General features: G+C 41.1%; 2 protein-coding genes across 2 annotated transcripts; one reads left to right on the top strand and one right to left on the bottom strand.

The window, feature by feature from the left end:
• Positions 1-1848: 1848 nt before the first annotated feature.
• LOC134653097 (arginine-glutamic acid dipeptide repeats protein-like) lies at positions 1849-8580 on the bottom strand. The gene has a single exon (XM_063508396.1). It carries the CDS (start codon positions 8191-8193, stop codon positions 2665-2667), a length of 5529 nt encoding a protein of 1842 aa, XP_063364466.1. The 5' UTR covers positions 8194-8580; the 3' UTR covers positions 1849-2664.
• Positions 8581-9153: 573 nt separating this feature from the next.
• LOC134653096 (zinc finger protein 761-like) lies at positions 9154-20892 on the top strand. The gene is made up of 10 exons (XM_063508395.1): positions 9154-9590; positions 10567-11830; positions 12547-12765; positions 13105-13271; positions 14732-14891; positions 15435-15628; positions 16024-16124; positions 16564-16677; positions 18560-18714; positions 20410-20892. The coding sequence occupies exons 1-10, from the start codon at positions 9226-9228 to the stop codon at positions 20857-20859; spliced, it is 3189 nt and encodes a 1062-aa protein (XP_063364465.1). The 5' UTR covers positions 9154-9225; the 3' UTR covers positions 20860-20892.
• Positions 20893-20963: the final 71 nt, after the last annotated feature.

Genomic DNA, 20963 nt, shown 5'->3' with positions numbered 1-20963 from the left:
CTATTGTTGAATGTGGGTTTGAAACTGTTACTCACCCACCGTATAGTCCGGACTTAGCCCCCAGCGACTTCTTTTTGTTCCCCAATCTTAAAAAGGATCTGCGTGGAAATAAATTTTCCGATGATGAAGCATTGAAGGCGGCAGTGGAGGAGCATTTTTACACCAAAGATAAAAAATATTTTTATGCAGGATTAAAAAAAATAATTGATCGATCTTTTAAGTGTATGAACATAGGGGGGGAGTACATTGAAAAATAAAAATATCAAACTTTTCGTACTTGTTTGTTTTCATTCTCATACCGAGAATATTTTGAATACCCCTCGTATAATCTAATGTCCCATAAAAGCATGTTGGTCCGGTGGTCACGCGTGTAGGGTAAACTACCCAATTATTGGCTATAAACGTACTAAAGACCCTTTTGAACGAAAGTAAACGAAAGTCACGACTCCTGCTTTAAAATAACGTTGAAGTTGCCAATTATGCCTCTTAATCTCAGAGTTTAATTACCAAAGTGCTCCTTATCTTAACAGACAAGGTACTAACTAACTAACCATTTATTCATTGCAATAAGTTTTAAAGGCCAGTTAACTTCGTGTATGAAGGTATTTTCATCGTTACGCCCGAGGATACAGCTACATAAAAATCAAAAACGAAATTGAATTTTTTCACATATATTATTCAAAAAAATTTACACAAAAGCACTAAGACATCCATTTAACCTTATTGTCTAAATAAATGAAGTTTTTAAACCGACACTCAACCTCTTAAATTAATTAAGATATAATTTGTCTCTAAAAATAATACTCATTTTTCATCTTTTCAACATCAGAATGTTACTATGGCATTACCAAAATAATAGCTACCAAGCGACATCGTGAATTGAAAACTCTAGAATATGCCATTAATTTCAATTTACCTCACTAACAGGGTCTATTTATTACAAAGGGAATTTATTTTACAATTTTAGTGCAATAGTCACTAAATGTGTACATTGGGTGAAACTTACGATTCTTAATGTATGATTTTTAATTCTTAACATTATTGATTCCAAAGCAACTACATGCAAAATTAATGATAGTTTACATCGTATTAACCCTTTAACCGCCAGAGTCTGATATATAAGACATTACATATCCAGCTCATTTCGCCACAGTCTGATAAATAAGACAAAGATCTGATTTGGTTTTTACAGCACATTTATAACTCCCGTAACTATGCCAACCTTACTCTGCGTGGTACAATTACTGTCGGTGGCGACACGAGCACGCTTGATCAAAAATTGCTGGCGGTTAAAAGGTTAAAGTGAATGTTGAGACTTTGCAATTCGTACAAATTATATGCACTAATTACAATAAATATTACTTTTAGAAAATATATTTGTACTTCTTTTTGGAACTAAAATTTAAAGAACCAAACAGTTTATTTTTAATTAATGAACTTTTAGCAAACAGAATATGTTTTATATCAATAAGTTAGAAAAATATGTGTGGATCAACAAAACAGGATGTATGAACTATAGACATGATACGACTGTATAATTAAAATATTACATTGGGCATTTATGCGCTGAGCGATTATACCAATAAAGGAAATAATCACTCAATAGATTTCTCTATCAAAATATGATAGAAGTATATATCTATCACAATTAAGTAAGAGAAACATTATTTGCAAATATGAACACTAAATATCTTTTAAACAACTGTTCATTAGTCATATTTATAGAAATATTGCAATCGATTTGGACATTTTCAACAATTGAAGGCTTCATATCAATTATTTACAATTTCTTTCAAGAGAATTTCAACCTTATAATTGATATGTGATGTGAGTAAGTTTTATACTGACTGCATGCTGCTTACTGTCCTTTTGTGCAGATAGATTGCGCTTTTTACGGACTTACATTTACTTATTACTTACATCTTTATTGAGAGCTAGTTACAATTCTTACATGAAATAATAATTTATGTATAGGATAAAAATATTGTAAATAATTTAAGGGCGATAGAGACTACGTTTAGTCTTAGGATTTAACAGAGTAAGAAAGATAACTTCTCTACAGGTCAATTACTTAAAAAGGCAAGTTGATTTGAAAGGCAAGTCACAGTCCCTACTCTGTCATAATTTAAATATTACCATTTATTATTAATGTATAACGTCATAATTATAAAATAATGTAATTTACATCAAATGTAATTACCATACACATGAATGCTAGCCAGCACCCTCGGTGAATCTGTACCATTATTAAAATGTATTATAAAACAATAATTTAAACTAGAAAATAAGGTCATCTATGTAAAAAAAGTGTTGACTCATTGATAGTCTTCCATGAATAAAATTTTAATTATGACTAGTAGTTAAGAAATAATTTGAGCATGGAAAATAAGCGTACTACATGACCATGCATCTATAAAAATATTATAAAAACTTAAATACTTAAGTTACATAATTATTATTAGTTCAATTACAAGTATCGTCACACATTACATGAAAAACTCGCTCGTATTTAATTTATGTTCTCGATAAAACTACCACGTGAACACTTCGCAACAATAGTAATTTACATTATACTTAATCACCACTAGCGCACTTAACGAGGGTCACCGCACTTCACTCAACCAAGACTACGGCGTCGTCGCGCCTGAGGCGCGGCGCGGCGTCCTACGGGCGCGAGGCTCTCGCCGCCTCCTCGAGCGCGCGCACCTTCAGCTCGCGCTCGCGCTGCTGGCGCATGAAGTCCTCGTGGTGCGCGGGGTGCAGGAAGCCGCGCTCGCGCTCCATCAGCAGCTGCCGCTGCAGCTGCTCGTGCGCCGCCGCCTGCTGCGCCAGCTGCTCCGCGTACGGCCGCCCCAGCAGGTCCGGGTGCGGCAGCGGCCGGTACGGCCCCAGCCCCATCGCCTCCTGCTGCGCCTGCGCTGCCTGCTGCCCCGGGTGCAGGTGCAGGTGCGTGTGGGAGTGCGCGTGCGTGTGGGCGTGCGTGTGCGCGTGGTACTCGGGGTTGATGCCGGCCATCTGCAGCCGCACCATGGGGTCGGCGGCCAGCGCCAGGCGCTCGGCCGCCTCCAGCTGCGCGGCCGCGACGCCGGGATGCGGGTGGTGCGGGTGGTGCGGCGGCGCGCCGGACACGGGCACGGCCTGCGGCGCGCCGGGCGCCCCGGCCGGCGGGATGCCGAGCCGCTCCAGCCGCTCGCGCTCCAGCTGCGACAGCGCGCCCGGCCCGTGCCCCGGCGGGTACAGCCCGAACTGGACCGGTATCGCGCCCTGCGGCGGCGGCGGCGGCATCCCGTATCGCCTGTGCATCTCCAGCCAGTGCGGGTCGAGTCCTCTCGGCCCGACGTTGTTTTTGAGCAATTCCTCCTTCAGTCTGTCGTTCAGTTCGCGCTCCCTCAACTCTCGTATCTCTCGATCCCGTTTTTCTCTTTCGAGGTGTTCTAACTCTAGCCGCTCCCTCGCTCCGGCGGCACTGTAGATCGAGCTGAGCTGGTACTGCAGCATCGGATCCATGCAGTGTCGCGGCAGGGGGTTCCCTGGGCTGAAACCGGCGTGTGGACGGGCGTACTCCGACAGCTGCCTGAGCGCGGGCGTGTCCGGGTATCCGGGTGGTCGCGGGAAGCGGTCGTAAGGGGAAGTTATAGTTTCAATGGCACCTCTAGAAGGAGGTTTCGTATCGGGTTTCTCCGGCGTCGCTATCTTCCTATGCGCCTGTTGAGCAATCTTTTCTCTTTCCTCTCGATCTCTCTCGGCTTGCTTTCTCAGCCTTTCTTCGCGTTTCCTGGCCAACTTCGATTCTGGCACTGGTTTAAATATTAAATCAGTTCTTGTGCAAGAGTTGTAATCTCCTCTGTTCCAATGTCTCAAGAATATGGCCGATTGTGACCTGTGACACTCGGTGTCTTCAATCTTCGGGTCGGGAGTTGGGCCCTCACGTATAAGCGCAGGACTCGGTATTTCTTCGTCTTCTGGTTGGGATTGTGTTTCGAGTTTCAGCTCTGGGTTCTCATCAGGCATGGGCCTTGGTGGGCCGCGTAAATGTGGGTGGCCATGTGGCAGTTGATGCGGAGATCCCGCTCTGCCGTGGCCCACTTGCAGACCGGCCGCAGCTTGGGCATGAAGTCGTAAGCTCTCGATGGAGCTAGGGCCCGGTCCTGGAGGTAATCCTAGTCCCATGGGATGGCCCATGGAAGGTGGTTGAATCATAAGGTGATTGGGATTACCTGGAAGCATTTTTGGATGATGCCGTAGTAACATAGAGTCCGCCGGAGATAGCCGCTCGGGATGGTGCTGCGCCAAGTGATGTGAATGGTGATGGGTGTGATTATTTGACACATTCAAGCTTGACGACGAACTGGTAGATTGGGAAACGCTGGCCGAGAGGTGGTGAGGAGAGCTTGAATGTGAGCTCGGTTTCTGTTGTGTGTTGATTTTGTGTTGTATAGACTGAGATGAGCTACTTGATGTAGAATGTGATATAGATAACGTATGGTTCAAGCCACCTCCAGCGTGATTCGGCTGTTTTTCAGTACTCGTGTGCACAGCACTGTGATGACTTGTAGAATGATGCTGTGTCATGGTAGTTTCGTGCAATTGATGCCTCTCTGTAGTTGCATTTGGATTTCTAGGGTCCTCCGTACTTTCTGATATTTCTCTCAGAGATCTTGTTGTAACTGATGAACTGGTGCTATGATGTGAACTTAGCATTGTCGTAGATTCTATTGTTGAAGGTTTTACTGGGTCATGCCTGCCTGGGGCGCTGACTGCAGGATGCATTGGCGGGATTGGGTGAGGTTGAGCCAAGGGTCCATAAGGATATGGATATGGCATTGAGTAGCCAGGATGTGGGTGAGGATAATAAGGATGCATAGCGTGGGCCGCTGCCGCAGCAGACAGCTGGAAAATAGAAGTATGTAGCAAGGGGTGATGAGGATGATGTAAGGGAGAAGCGAATGGATGCGGTGGACCCCCTTGGTGACCCGAGTGCATAATCGGGCCGGGCATCGTCGACGGAATTGACAACGGCGTTGGGTTCATAAGGTTCAACGCCGAATGTGACACTGGGGTGTGAGGTTGCACTGGTGAAGCAGAAATCTGTCTCGGTTGCGATGGACTCGTCATGTGCCTGGAGAACGGCGACGTAGTCGAAGATGGATGAGGATGTCCTGGGGTACCATTGTGACCAGGTTGGCTTTTGATGGGCGTAGGAGTATGCGGGCTTTTTACTGGCGGTAGAGCATTTGCTGAATCTGGACCACTGCTTTGGCTTGCAGTCACAGGTGGCAGATGTGGTTGATGTAAAAAATCTGGTTCCTTCTTTATACTTTCTATTCTGGGTCCAAGGAACCCACTTGAAAGATTTGAGCTTTCATTTGCAGGCTGGCTGGGAGGTCTACTGTTGTTTTCTACACTTGAGATAGATTCTCTGTCTCTCTCCGAGCTTAAATGCTGTGCAATGGCACTTCCAATTGGATAACCTGGCACCTTTACGTCTTTGAGTGACTGAAGAGGATCAGAAACACCCTGCGTAGACAAATTAGCTGGCATGTTGTCTGGAACTTCCTGCTTAATTTTCAAGTCCTGTGGCATTGATGGATCATTAGGATTATTTGTCGGTGGTGGTATAATGCTTCCAGGGATTCCATGTGATGGCACAGGTTGTATCAAAGGTGGCATGGAACCTGGCTTGTCTAAACCAGGATGTCCTGGGTGTCCAGGAAGACCTAGGTGGCCTGGGTGTCCTGGGTGACCTGGATGTCCAGGGTGTCCATATAATGGGGTAGGCATGAAGCCATAAGGGCCTACATTTGATCCACTTCCAACTGAGATTAATGGTCCAGGAGGTAACAAACCAGTTATTGATGGTTGACTCAGTGGTGGAGGCATACTCTGCCCTGATACTGGAGTGCTTGGTGGTTCTGTTGGCCTGACTCCAAGATTCTCAGGACGGGCTGGTGGTGGGAATATTGGAGGTCTTAGTCCAGCCATTTGACTATCATGCTTTGGTTGCGTTTTCAAATCAGTAGGTTGTTTGTCATCAATATCAGATTCTTTGTTTTCTTGTGAATTTGCTGGAGAAATTGGCTCTGTGTTGGTTGTTGTAGGATGTTCCATAGGCGGTGGTGACGAACCGCGCGCATGTGTTGGGGATGGACTTATTTGTTGAAGAGAATCAAGCCTAGGTGCATTAGGCGAGTCCACCTTACTCCCACTAGATATTGTTGCTGTAAATATTTCAGGGGTGTTCTGGTTTTTCAGTTCATTTGCTTCATCCCTCGGTTCTAACTTTATGACAGTCTTTAATGGATTAAGATGAGGATTATGCTTGTTAGGATCACTGGCATAGTTGATACCTGGAGGATAAAAGGGTGGCATACCTGTGGAGAAGTCCTTGGCACTCCTTATAATAGAACTGTCTTTTGTAATGTTCATAGGATTAAATATATTGCTTGGCACACCTTCAATCTTGATGTTATGTGCAATCTTTGGATTGTAAATATGGCTGTCTTTGACAAAGAAGTTTGTGTTTTCCAAATTGAGAGGCTTGTTTGGCTGGCTGACAGGATGACCAGGAAAGTTATGTGGAAGAGGATCCTTCTGGAATTCTTCCTTCTGTAAGTTATGAGGTTGTTCCTCTGTATCAATTTCCTCCTTAATTTTAATTTTATCCATAGCTTCAGTTGTCATTGGTGTGACTTTTGGTATAATTAGCTCTGTCTTAGGGAACATTGCACCTTGCAGAGGAAGAGGTTTCATCTCCATTGTGTCTGGTTCCTTTGGAATGTTAGTATCAGTTTTAAGATCCAGAGCTTCTTTCATTGCTTCTTTTTCAGCAGGTTTGAACACAGGTGGTAGAGGATCTTTTTCAGCTTTAATAGCATGTTCCTCACTTTTAACTTCAGTTTTAACTTGTGAGTCAGCTGGCTTTGGTGGTTGTTCAGGCAAAATTTCCTTATTTTGTTCAGTATTTTCCTTATCAGTCTTATGGAAACTAAAGTCGCAAGCTTCAGGCTCTGGTTCCACATTTTCAGTCTCATCCATGGCTGAGAAACTGTCATTAGTGAGGCTCTCAGATGGACTCTCAGGTGGATCGGCAGCCTTTTTCTTTTTCATTTGTACATCACCATCCAATATACTTTCTAATTTTGATGAATCATCTGGAAGACGCTTCTTGACTTTAGATGCATCAACTTTACCATTAGCCACAGGTTTCTTTTTAGTTTCTTTGCTAACAGGAGAGGAAGGAACTTTGTCTGGAACATTGTTGTTTGTACTTTGGGTGTTAGGTTTGGCCTTCTTGGATTTAGTGTCATTGTCACTCTCATCTTGTCCTTTCTTACCATTTGGTGTTGTCTGTTCTTTGGACTTATTCCTAGTTCTCATTCTGCTGGGTGATTCATCAGGATTCTCAGTTCTGCCATTGTCAGCTTTAGCCAAATCTCCAGCATCGCGGGAATCACTGTCCTCTTCTGAATTTTCATCTTCTGTTACTGAACTCATCTCGCCTCCTTCTTTAGTATTAGGAGATGGCCTAGAACCGTTAGTATCTGGGACTGTAGGAGCCACTTCAGGGGCTTGCTCTTTAGGAGTCCCAGCACGAGAATTTCTGGTATTACGCACCCTCCGCAGTGAACACTGGCGAACTCTTCTCCTATGAGGCCTGTTACTACTAGCACCAGGAGTCTTTTTCCACAAATAGTAAAACTCAACTAACTCGGCAGTGTCTTTATGGGGTAAAAGGTCCTTCTTTATTTTGAAAAAGTTTTTGCCAAATTGGCGAATACCTTTCACAAATCTCTTTGTCTCTTCTTCCGACCACTTTTTTTCGATTCCCTTGGGCACTGGGCACTTCACTAGGGCTTGTAACGCGCGACTAGGATCATAACCAGAGTCGTGGAGAACGTCGAGGGCATTAATAGTGGTATCGTCTCTGCTGGCTGCCACACAGCCGTCGTCGGGAGAGCCGCCGTCGCACATACCAGCGAACGCTGCCATAGACCGAGCAGCTCTCAAGTACATCACCAGATCACGATCAGTGGACTGCGCAGGCAGCCATCGAAGCTCTTCGCCGCCAGGACAGGGTTCGTCTGGGCCCAGCGGGCCATGCACTCGCATATCAGGCAAGCACGCGTAAATATCCTTATCCTTCACGGGTTGGTTCGCTGTACCGACTTGAACCTCCCCCTGGTTCTGGGCCATGATTCGCGCGGCACACAATATTTACACTCCTCGCTCTTACCCCATTCACAGTTCACTGATTAATGTCCGATTACATCCCGTTCAGATAAAACTTTTGCAACACGATTCACAGTTCCATTTTGAACGTAAATTTGATGGTCCGTAAAACAGTAAGTATGCCAATATACATAATTATTGCTCCTAATGGCCACCATTACACGATGCTTTGAACCTCATTTTACGAGCTTAAATGATACACTGGCATCGTAACTGAAATGTTCACTTGATTGTATGATAAAAACAAGTCTTTTAAGTCAATATTACTGCATATTTTACTAATAATTTAGTAAACGCTATATACATGCTACCCTTTTGTTTAGCTTCGCCTTTCTTTGGCTCTTGTCCATAGACAATGTTTTTTCTATAAAATGGCTGCCACGGTCCGATTTCTTTAAATTTTTTCGTTACACGCACAATATTTATTGTAAACAATTGAAACATATGTATGTAAGTATTGTGTATCCATATTTCCATCTATTTAATCGCAACAAAACAATTTAATCTCTCATAATCATCATAGAACAATTAGAAACTTACAGGTTTTTTAAGCTTGTACAATTTAATTAATTAAAATATTCTGAGAAACGGAATGTGATAATAAAAAAAATGATATTTCTTGTCTATTTATAAGGCACAGATACATTTAGTACACTATCATGTTTATAGTGCAAAATAACAATTTCAGTTGTGATTTTAATGATTAATATGAACTAACTTGATTGTTAATAAACTGCGCATTTTTTAATTTCATTTAGTGCGAATAATTTAAAATCATTTTGAATTCTGTATCTGTTGATGAAAGTGTAGACCGGCTTTGGAATTATCGATATTTTTTTTGAGATGCATCCCTACAAATGTCAACAGTGTCAACACGTCAATTTGACTGCAGAAATCGAATCACAGAAAATCCTATTCTAAATTATACTGTTCTTGTTTATGTTTATTGTAGTTTACCCACGGTTTTCGTCACAAGTTAACTTATCAACTTAAGCCATGGCTTCAGACGAGTCCGATGATGAGCCACTCGCCAGTATAGCGGCTGCTAAAAAGCTAAATCCGGAGAAATATTCCGAAGTTACAATTGAACTCTGCAAAGACGAACCGGCCAAGAAAAAGAAGAAGAAAACCTTTCCTCAAAAGAAAATGAATGCTATGACGATTAAGATCAACCGTGCTCTGAAGGCTGTGATCTCCCCACCGGTCGTGGAAAGGCCTATGGATGTCTGGCTATATTTAAAAGATCTTAATCCAACCGGACCATACAGTTGTTTGCTTTGCCCGGATTGGTTTATAAATAGAGGCAAAATGATTTTACACTATGTATTGAATCATAAGAAAGACTATTGTGGCATATGCAGGTAAGTTATATGACAATTGATGTGTCCCCCCCATATCTGTTCAGATTTTCTCAACAAGCCCATAGCAGGCCTATGGAGCTCTCCGCGCGGTTCGTTTTTATACCTACGAATTCGTTCCCGTCCACGGTAGAAAAGCAAGCCAGTTGGTTGCCACGCGCGCTCACGCACGCACGTCGCGTCGCCGCGCGCTCGAATATGCTTAAATGTATGCGAAAGAAATGTCTTGAACCAATGAATAAATAACACTACTTGTAGTGTGGATGAATGCAGAAACAACAAAACTAATAAAAAATACCGTTTTTGCCCTTCCGATAGATAGGAAAAGTAGGTAGACATTCTCAATACAAGTACTTTTGGTTTTATTTTTACGATAGTTTCAATTGTGGTTGCAAGCTACAAGCTACTTAGGTGGTATTGGATTATTGATTCATTGCGCGGTTTATAAAACGGCGTAAACACTGCGTTTACTGCAGGGAGATATGACCTTTTAAAATGTCTCACAGTCACTCGTCGGAATGAAACACATAAACGGAATATTTATTGCAACTTATCTTGCTCATGGTTATTTTACGCTATGCTTTTATATGACCAGTTCTAATGTTAGTTTGACAATTAAAACTTATATTTGTACCTACCTAAGTAGGTAGGTATCTTATATTAGTAAATCATTTCTAAGCGTCGGCAACCCTAGCGTTGCGCGGTGCGCGGCGGCGCGTTGAAGGTCATTCCATTGTATTTTAGTGTAGGTATTAAAACGGTAGGTATTTGCGTTTTCTTTGAGAGATAAGTATCTGTTCGTAAGAACTATTATATAATCTGTGCCCATAGCCAATGTAAACAGAATCTAATAATACTCTAAAAGTTTTATAGTTTGTAACTGTGAACAGAAATAATAGAAATATACATTTAATAAGGTTTTTTCATAATTACCATAGTTTTGATACTTTTAAAATAATAGTTATATCTGAATTTACAGATATTTTGTACCAGACAGAGAAGCCTGGCAGGCCCACCTCAAGTTCCATGTGCCCTGGCCCTGCTCACAGTGTGTAAAGAACTTTGATACCGAAGTCGAGCTTCGTCAGCACTTCAGTGCGGAGCACAACCTGGTCCACTGCCGACTGTGCCATTTCCGAGTACCTGATGATGACCAGTACAACACACACTTGATACAGAAGCACAGTGTCTCCAACTTGTCTTGCAAAGATGAGGACACACTTTGGGAATTTGAGTATGAAGGCAGTAACAAATTCCTTTGCTTACTGTGCTCTAAATCAAACAATCTAAGCACAATGTTCTTTAATCATTACATGGGCTACCACCATTACACTCTCAAATGTCTAAGTAGCATACTCTCCGGTAGAGATCTACCTTTTGTTATAAGCGGAGCTGATGTTAGTCCGCAGTTCATTGATGACCAACTTAAAGATCAAAGTAGAGTTGGTTACGTAGACCTACAGAAAAATACCGATGAAAATATCAATGAAGATCATAGTGACAATGAGTCAGATCTATTTAAAGTGCTCATACCAGAAATAAAACAGGAAGCCATTAGTGAAACGGAGGAAACGGAAACACCTAGCGAAGAAAAGCCTAAAGGAAAGATAAAGAAAGTCAGAGATGCGAACGACATTGGAAATGTTTATAAAGGTGACGAAGACTTTGATATTACGTTAACAGAGCTAATAATCTTACAAAAATGCTACTTTGAATATGTAAACCGAACTTTAAATGACATAAACTCCAATTTGGTTCCTGAAGTTTCTGACATAGACTATGCTACAGCAAAACCTGATCTTCCAAGTGATATAATCTGCTCACTTTGTAAGAATAAGTATGATAATATGCAGGCTTTTATGACTCACATGATTAAAAATCATTTTATGAAGGTAGCACCAATATTTTCATGCAGGGTGTGCACAGCTACATTTGAAAGCCAGATGGAGTTGGACAGTCATGTAACTGAGGAGCTAGGTGATTTTGAGGATCTGTGGATCTGTCAGTTTTGTGACAAAGAATTTGACAATAGAGAAGACACAAGGAAACATCTAAATGAACACTGGGAGTCAATGGAGTTTGACAACTGTTTTAGTCCGCATTTGGGCTTCAAATGCAAGTATTGTTCAACGCTGTTCTGGAATGAGACTGATAGAGAGACGCATGAAGTTCGTACACATTTCAATCAGTATACGGATCAGTTTTACAAATGCGAGGATTGCTCGGAAACATTCAGTGACAAGGTATTTAGTAAATATTTTATACTGACACTGCTTAATAAAAATAAAATGACTCTTTTTTTATTTTTCGTATCAATTCAATCATTGTATACTTTTTGCTTTACTATATGTGTAAAATATCAACTAAACTAGAGTATGACAAGTAAAATATATATATATTTTGAATCCCAGCTTTAAGTTGGTTGAAAATGTGGCCTAGTTATCTGGGCGACAAATTAAAGTACGTCTCATCGGAAGATCAGCGCTGGAAGCCACCAGCAACATGCTGAGATGAGGCCATATCGTGGCACTTCAATCTTATTTTATGTTTTCTTTTATATTATGTATTGTCTCGTTTGTGTGCTTACGAATAAATGTATTATATTCGATTCTATTCTATCCTTAAGTATTATATTAGAAAAAGATCAGCAGTTTTAGTACTATCATGGACAAGGTCCATGATAACATAAACATAACATAAATGTACCCCGACTGCAAAAATCATTCGATTTTTGTACACACTTTATCTTGATTGTGTTACTATCACATAGTTCTGTTTTCCGAAACATCTCAAGTCCACTTTTACAGTAACCATCAGATATTTTGGAATAGCCAAGGTGTCCACAAATATTTGAACAAAACCTCTATTATTAAAAATTTTAAGTGGATGTTTAGAATTAGATATTTTTGAGCACCATGCTTGTTCTGATAAGGCACCTGTACAAAACTTTATATTGCAGGTTTTCTACATCCACCACTACATGGAAAAGCACCACAGCCCCGACTCCCCCACATACATGCTAAAGTGCAGTGTGTGCTGCATCGTCCGTCCCAGTATTGAGGAGATGAGGACACACTTTGAGGACAAACATCCGGACGCGAGGAAGGTCTTCTGTTCATTGGATTCTTGCCAGTACCGCCCGCTGAGTCACAGAAAGTCGTTCAAATTTCATTTGAGGGTAAGTTTATACAATTAAATGTATTACGAATTGTTTGTGCCGTTTAATTTATTTTAATGTTCTGTCTCTTTTGTAGTCAGGATCCATTAGTCGATGATAAAACAAAGCGCCAATAAAATCTGGCACCCTCTACTAGTTTTCTACACTATAAAAGTATCTGGCAGTCTAATCGTTTTATGTTTTGCATATAGAGATATACTAATTAGCTCTTCTTGTAAAACTATAATAGTATCTGTGTTATCTGTAACTGTGTCACGTATTTTTTTCTATGGTCAATGAACTTATACAAATATACGTACTACATGCTTAAACGAAACTCGCCCTTATTTCTATCCGCAGTCGGTCCACGACCCCACAGCGCGGCCGCAGCGCCCCGCCACCTGCACTATTTGCGAGCGCGACTTTGTTAGCACTCGCGCCCTCGGCGCCCATATGGCGCAGGTCCATGGCCCGGGCAAGTTCAAGTGCAAACTGTGCAGGGAGGTCATGCACACGCTGGATGAGAGGTGAGCTAAACTCGACTCTATACCGTAGAGATAGACTCTATCTATAGTCATATGGCGCAAGTCCATGGCCCGGGCAAGTTCAAGTGCAAACTGTGCAGGGAGGTCATGCACACGCTGGACGAGAGGTGAGCTTATATCGACTCTAAAAATATAAATAAGGCCTATAATGGTAGGCCTAAACTAAACTAGACTGTATATCGTAGTGATAGAGTCTATAGTCATATGACGCAACATTATCCTTGCGTCCGGGCAATCATACGCTGTTTAACTCAAACTCTATGTCTTATAAAGAAGGTCGAGAATGGTTTGACTCAGGTTTAAGATGGCATGTTCTTGGACGAGTTAAATTCATAACATAGATATAGGTGGCGCTTGAATATGACCCAGGCAGGTTCAAGAGTAAACTGACTGACTGGTCATGCATACGCTGGATGAGAGGTGAGCTAAACTCGACTCTATGCACACATACGATTGTATATTTGCAGAAAAATATAATTTTCCAAAAGGACAAAATAAAACATTTTTCGCATACATCTTCACTTTTTAGGGTTCCGTAGCCAAATGGCAAAAAACGGAACCCTTATAGATTCGTCATGTCTGTCTGTCTGTCTGTCCGTCTGTCCGTCTGTCTGTCCGTCCGTATGTCACAGCCACTTTTCTCCGAAACTATAAGAACTATACTGTTGAAACTTGGTAAGTAGATGTATTCTGTGAACCGCATTAAGATTTTCACACAAAAATAGAAAAAAAACAATAAATTTTTGGGGTTCCCCATACTTCGAACTGAAACTCAAAATTTTTTTTTTCATCAAACCCATACGTGTGGGGTATCTATGGATAGGTCTTCAAAAATGATATTGAGGTTTCTAATATCATTTTTTTCTAAACTGAATAGTTTGCGCGAGAGACACTTCCAAAGTGGTAAAATGTGTGTCCCCCCCCCCGTAACTTCTAAAATAACAGAATGATAAAACTAAAAAAAATATATGATGTACATTACCATGTAAACTTCCACCGAAAATTGGTTTGAACGAGATCTAGTAAGTAGTTTTTTTATATACGTCATAAATCGCCTAAATACGGAACCCTTCATGGGCGAGTCCGACTCGCACTTGGCCGCTTTTTTTACCTTTAATACGTTTTGCTTCCCATAGCTTCTTTGGACACGTTTTTGACGAAGTGTCTTTAGAATTTCATGATGCCTTGACTGGTAAAGGTGTCTCAGTAATATCAAAGGAATCCGAAATATTAAACCAGTGAAAACCTTGTAAGAATTTTTGCGTCGGCTATTTTGACGGAGGATATGGAGAAAGCCAGTATCTCCTTTTTCAGTCGTTGTCTACCGATATTCGTAATCTTATGCGAAAAGATAATAGAGAAAGTTTAATAAAGACCTGATTGACCTGAAAACATCAGTCGTTCTAACGCCCGTGATTAACAAATAAAATATTTGTCCTCAGAAAACTGCACTACCTGATCCGTCATCCCGGCCGCCATCCATTCGAATGCGCAGAATGTGGCAAATCGTTCCAATACAAGTCATCTCTATACATGCACAAGCAAGAACATTCCCCCATCAAGCAGAGCTTTACTTGCACCTACTGCTCTAAAGTATTTGCGGTAAATATACAGCTACAATTTCGAACCTTATTTCTTAGTAATAGGGTTTACACTTGGACAGTTAACAGTGTGGACGATGATACGGACAACCATCGTAATGCTGGTACTCCTAGATTTCTCCAAAGCCTTTGATACTATCAACACTATGCTTTTATAGTCCAAACTGGCATTTTACGACTGTCACATACAATATCTGAATTCCTCGTTTAGAAGTTACCTAACTGGACACCCTCAATGATTCAAACTACGCGACGGAAATGTTATAACAACAGTCTTCAGTTCTATTCTTACTGTGCAGAGTGCCCCAAGGGTCATTTCTAGGACCATTCCTTTTTACCATTTATATTGTTAGCTTATTGGTGTTTCGATTTCCAAAATTGATCGACCGATCTTAGTTGCAGTTTTCTGTAATGGCTTTGTGCTTCGGCCATACCATACCAAGAAATATTTTAACTGGATCATTTTATAGGCTTTTTTTTTTATTACGGATCCCATTAACAAAAAGATAAAATTGGTAACTTACGTTTATAAAACTGTATCTAGAAACGTGACTCCTTCCGCGAGCACCTGCAGATCCACGAAGGCCCCCGTCATGCCTGCTCCTACTGCCCCATGCGTTTCGTGCAACGTTCGAACATGCTCCGACACGAGCGGAGACACACAGGGGAGAGACCGTACGCGTGCCAACATTGCCCGAGAACGTTCTCGGATAAGGGGGCTTGTAACTCACACTCTAGGTAAGACTAGGTACAGTCAGCAGCAGCAGTGTTCAAAATCATCCAGACGCGAGCGCGACTTTACTGTTAAGAGAATAAGAGCGCGTCACGGTAATTATGAACGCCTCGCCCGCTTAGCAACTTCTGCTGCTGACTGTACCTATTTACTACTAAGCCCTGTTGGAATTTCAGATACAAACCTTATGCTAAGACCATTAGGGTCGATTCTTAGTTCTTCTTGTGTTTTAATCATTACTTTAAATCCAAATGCAACTGTTTATTGTTAAACACTGTCATAAGTAATTGCTTATTGCGTAACTTGTAATTACTTTAAGTTATCTATTTATAAGTTGTCTTATAGGTGAAATTTCTGTAATTTTTTAGACAAAAAAGTTTATAACGTTTGTCTATTACAGGACACATTCCAAGGATACGTCATACGCTTGCATCTATTGCGGACAGACGTTCGTTCAGAAGTCTAAGCTCACCTATCACATAAGAAAACATACTGGGGAAAGTAAGTGGTATAATAAATTAATAATATTAGAGTGAATACCAAATTTGTTGGATATTATTAATTCCATTGTGTTACCAAAATTATATTGGAAAGGTTGACTAATTTTGACAACACAATGGAATCAATTAAAATATAGATAAAAAAATGTTTTTTTCGCCCATACTCGTAAATCGTAATGTGTAACATCACATACACCAACAATTTTATGATTTTATTAAGAATATTCAAATTTGATTATTAATTAAATTTAAAAACATACAGGCCCCACACTAGCGTCCCCCGAGCGTCGGCGTCTAGTCTACTCTATCGCTGCTGCACGACGCAACGTTGGCGCAACTGCGCAGCGACGCCATTTTCCACAGCGCTGACTAGACGCCGACGCTCAAAAGACGCTAGTGTGGGGTGCCCTTAAAAGTAAAGTGTAAATGATTTATTACAGACTTGGAGACGTGTACCATCTGTTCGAAACTGTTCACTAGCGCTTGTTCCTTACGCGAGCACATGAAAATACACGAGGCCAAGAAGAAAGGAGCGGTTCAGTGCCCTCTCTGTGGTACGTAGGTTTCTTAACCCTTAAATACATGATTTTTTCGTTTTGCCCGAAATTAATATATATATCACATAATTGTTTGCCGTTTCTAGGAAAAATAGTAGAAAAAATTATATCATCGATTTTCACTGAGAAATCAGTGTTAAAAGTTGCATAGTCTAAATCATATTTTTGGAAATATATAGCTATTAGTAAGGGGTATAGGAAAAATCTTAACTGCCAACAGAAAGGTACACTATTTGTGATGTTCCTATGATAAAATTTGTAAATATAAAATAATTACAAACCCCGAAAAATCTGCCCAAAATCACATACTAAAAATCATCAACTTCCAGGTTTTTCCAAGTTTTCCGACATTTCGTCTATAAACAAATGTAACTTTTATAAATTAAAATACTGCGTAAATTTATGTAATAATTCGGAAAATTTATTAGTTTTACTATTGAAATAATATACAAGAACAAATAGAATTTGTTTAATAATGCATAACATTTGATGTTTATGTTGTGTGTATAAATGTATCACTATGCATTTAAAGGTTAACATATGGGACCTTATTGTCGATGGCGCTTACGCCATTATTAACGATGCTCCGATATAAATACAACGCCGCACGCCGCTGTGTGGCGTAAGCGCCATCGACAATAAGGTCCCTTTTCAAAGATAATGCCCCATATATTTTTTATTTCACTTTTCTGAATGTTACGTTATTCTCGCTGATTCTAAAACTATTGTTTTCTTATAAGGGCACGAAAAAAACGCCCAGAGCGATATTGCGCGAAGTCGACCACGTTCGTTTTTCACAGATGTAGTCAGACCAAGCTAACTTTGCACTGACTTTAACTATGGATTGAATCGTCCGAAATTAATGATTTTTTTTGACCCAACGAAGTGTGGCAGTGCCATAACATACGTTTTATTTTCGTACTCTTATGCTGACATATCCACACTTTGTCATTGCAAAGTGTATGCAGAATTAACTTTCACTCTACCGGCATGTTACGAGCGATATCACTTGGAACGTTTTTTCGTCGCCTTACAACTGTTCTGGACCTTTAGACGCATAAAACCACAAACGCGAATCACCAACTCTACGCAAAAAACCACTTAAGCGAAACACCAACTACGCAAAACACCAACTACGCATAACGCCAACATGAAATTACGCAAAACACAAATCACGCTAAATACCATGTATGCGGAATACCACCTATCACAGGAAATGCCAACTAACACGATACGCGAAATACCAACTAGATGCATGTCCGCCTTGCCGTCTGTAGGCTACAGTTTCAAAATAAGTCGGCCGTTTTGGAAACCATAGGTTCGAAATCTTATGTATTAAAACTATTTATAGTTATAGCTTTGACATTAGTTTTAATTATCTAGACAAGTAGGTCCTTATAAAATGAAACCTCTTTAGATAACGAATGGCTGTTGTTGATAAAAGGTATTATACTTCGATTGTAAATATTATATTTTACAAGTTCCAGTTGGTATTTCGCGTTTGTGGTATTGTAAGTGTTCGGTATATTGCGTAATAAATAAAATCGCCAAACACCACAACACGTCAGGTTGGTATTTCGCGTTTGTGGTATTATGCGTAGTTGGCGTTTTGCGTAATATTTTTTAGAAGTCCGCAAAATACCAAAAAACCTGGGATTGGTATTTCGCGTTTGTGGTTTTATGCGTCTAAAGGGTTCTGGAGGCTAGCCAAGATGATAATCGTTTGCGCTACGACAACGAAACACTTTCTGTCTCTCTATCTATTTTCCATATTCGTGCAATAGAGAGACAGATAGCGTTTCGAGTTCGCAGCGCAAACCATTGTCGTCTTGGCAAGGTCTCTGACATCTCGAATTACAAGACACTTCTTTTATTACAGAAAGGAAATACCAAGATGAGCGTTACATGCTGCGTCACCTCCGCACTTCACACACTAGTACTTCATTCCCTTGTCCGCTGTGTGACAAGAATTTGACCAGCATGGCCGGTTTGCGGCACCACGTGGTCACACACGGTGGCCTCAATACTTTCCGGGTAAGGATACTCGAATCTGACTCTTATTGCCTCTACAATGAGTTTACATTAACTTACATCTTCATGGTCGCATTACTACTTCATGGTCGCACTTCACACACTAGTACTTCATTCCCTTGTCCGCTGTGTGACACGAATTTGACCAGCATGGCCGGTTTGCGGCACCACGTGGTCACTCACGGTGGCCTTAATACTTTCCGGGTAAGGATACTCGAATCTGACTCTTATTGCCTCTACAATGAGTTTACTTTAACGTACATCATTGCTACTTCATGGTCGCACTTCACACACTAGTACTTCATTCCCTTGTCCGCTGTGTGACACGAATTTGACCAGCATGGCCGGTTTGCGGCACCACGTGGTCACTCACGGTGGCCTTAATACTTTCCGGGTAAGGATACTCGAATCTGACTCTTATTGCCTCTACAATGAGTTTACCTTAACTTACATCATTGCTACTTCGTGGTCGCACTTCACACACTAGTACTTCATTCCCTTGTCCGCTGTGTGACACGAATTTGACCAGCATGGCCGGTTTGCGGCACCACGTGGTCACTCACGGTGGCCTTAATACTTTCCGGGTAAGGATACTCGAATCTGACTCTTATTGCCTCTACAATGAGTTTACTTTAACTTACATCATTGCTACTTCATGGTCGCACTTCACACACTAGTACTTCATTCCCTTGTCCGCTGTGTGACAAGAATTTGACCAGCAAGGCCGGTTTGCGGCACCACGCGGTCACACACGGTGGCCTTAATACTTTCCGGGTAAGGATACTCGAATCTGACTCTTATTGCCTCTACAATGAGTTTACTTTAACTTACATCATTGCTACTTCATGGTCGCACTTCACACACTAGTACTTCATTCCCTTGTCCGCTGTGTGACAAGAATTTGACCAGCATGGCCGGTTTGCGGCACCACGTGGTCACTCACGGTGGCCTTAATACTTTCCGGGTAAGCATAATTTAATCTCGTCCTTGTACCCTTTACCTATGTAAACTCTATACTTTACATTAAGCTACAGGCTGCTCACGTACGCTGTGTGAATATCGATTCTGCGGCCGTTGTTTTATTTTTCTGTACGCAGCGCTAAGCGAAGTTGCCGCTTTCCGGCTCCGTCAGAAAAGTATACAACTCGGCCAGTAAATAAGAAAGCCTCTGGGGCCTGTTTCTCAATAGCTTGTAACTTGTAACACAACTTGTAACCTGTTTCTCAATAGCTTGTAACTTGTGAAATCCGCTTGTACACAAGTTACAAGCTTTTGAGAAACGGGCCCCAGATCACGTGGAATTGTCGGCCGAGGCAAAGACATTTATTACTCTACTGCAGTAAAATTGTTATTCACCATTGATGATTAGTTCATATTACTTTAAGGATGTAGTCTGGTGTCTGGTGGTGTCTGGTCTGGTGGTATAGAGTTTTGGCAAACTTTATGTCATGGTCTACCTCATTAGACTTAAAACATGAAGCCAGGGGCCCGTTTCTCAAAAGCTTGTAACTTGTAATACAATTGGAAGTCCCTTTCTAACAAAAGCTGTCAAAAAGTGACATCAGCTTGTAATACAAGTTACAAGCTTTTGAGAAACGGGCCCCAGGTCGATGTGTATCATGGTTTCGCTATAGTATTTGTTCCTTACCTTACCGTACTTAACGTACCTACTCTTATATCATTAATTTTTACTTCCAGTGTAAATGTTGCCCTAAATCCTACGCCGTGAAGCGTTCAGTCGTCAAACACCTCAGAAAACGCCACGGCCTGAAGGGCACAGACATAAACATCAAAGACTACTTCAAACGCATAGACCCCCGAGACTGCAATCTAGGTCTAGACGACGAGGCTATGACCAAAATATTCGGACCACCTAAAAAAACCATGAACGATATACTAATGGGCGATTTTGTTACACTCACTGATAAATTAACTGGTAATCAAAATACAAATAATGATGATGATGATGATACGAATGATGAAGATGATAATGATGGCAAAGATTCTGATGATAATGAGAATGAAAATGTGCCGGAAGAAATAAGTACAGTGATTATAAAAACTGAAAAGAAAGACCCAGATGAATTGGAGCCGACTGATTTTGTTAGCGTTAAAATTGAGCCGATGGACGAAGAAGCATCGGAATAAATAAAATAAAATAATATCCTCGTAAGGTACAGTCACCATCAGATATATCGGAGCGGCCGAGGTGCTCAAAATTATCTGAACATGCACTGTAGCGCCTTGACAAT

This window comes from Cydia amplana, chromosome 12 (genome assembly GCF_948474715.1).
Source record: "Cydia amplana chromosome 12, ilCydAmpl1.1, whole genome shotgun sequence".
Classification (NCBI taxonomy): domain Eukaryota; kingdom Metazoa; phylum Arthropoda; class Insecta; order Lepidoptera; family Tortricidae; genus Cydia; species Cydia amplana.
Note: the sequence above shows the minus strand (reverse complement) of the source record. Positions and strands in the feature narration are given on the sequence as shown.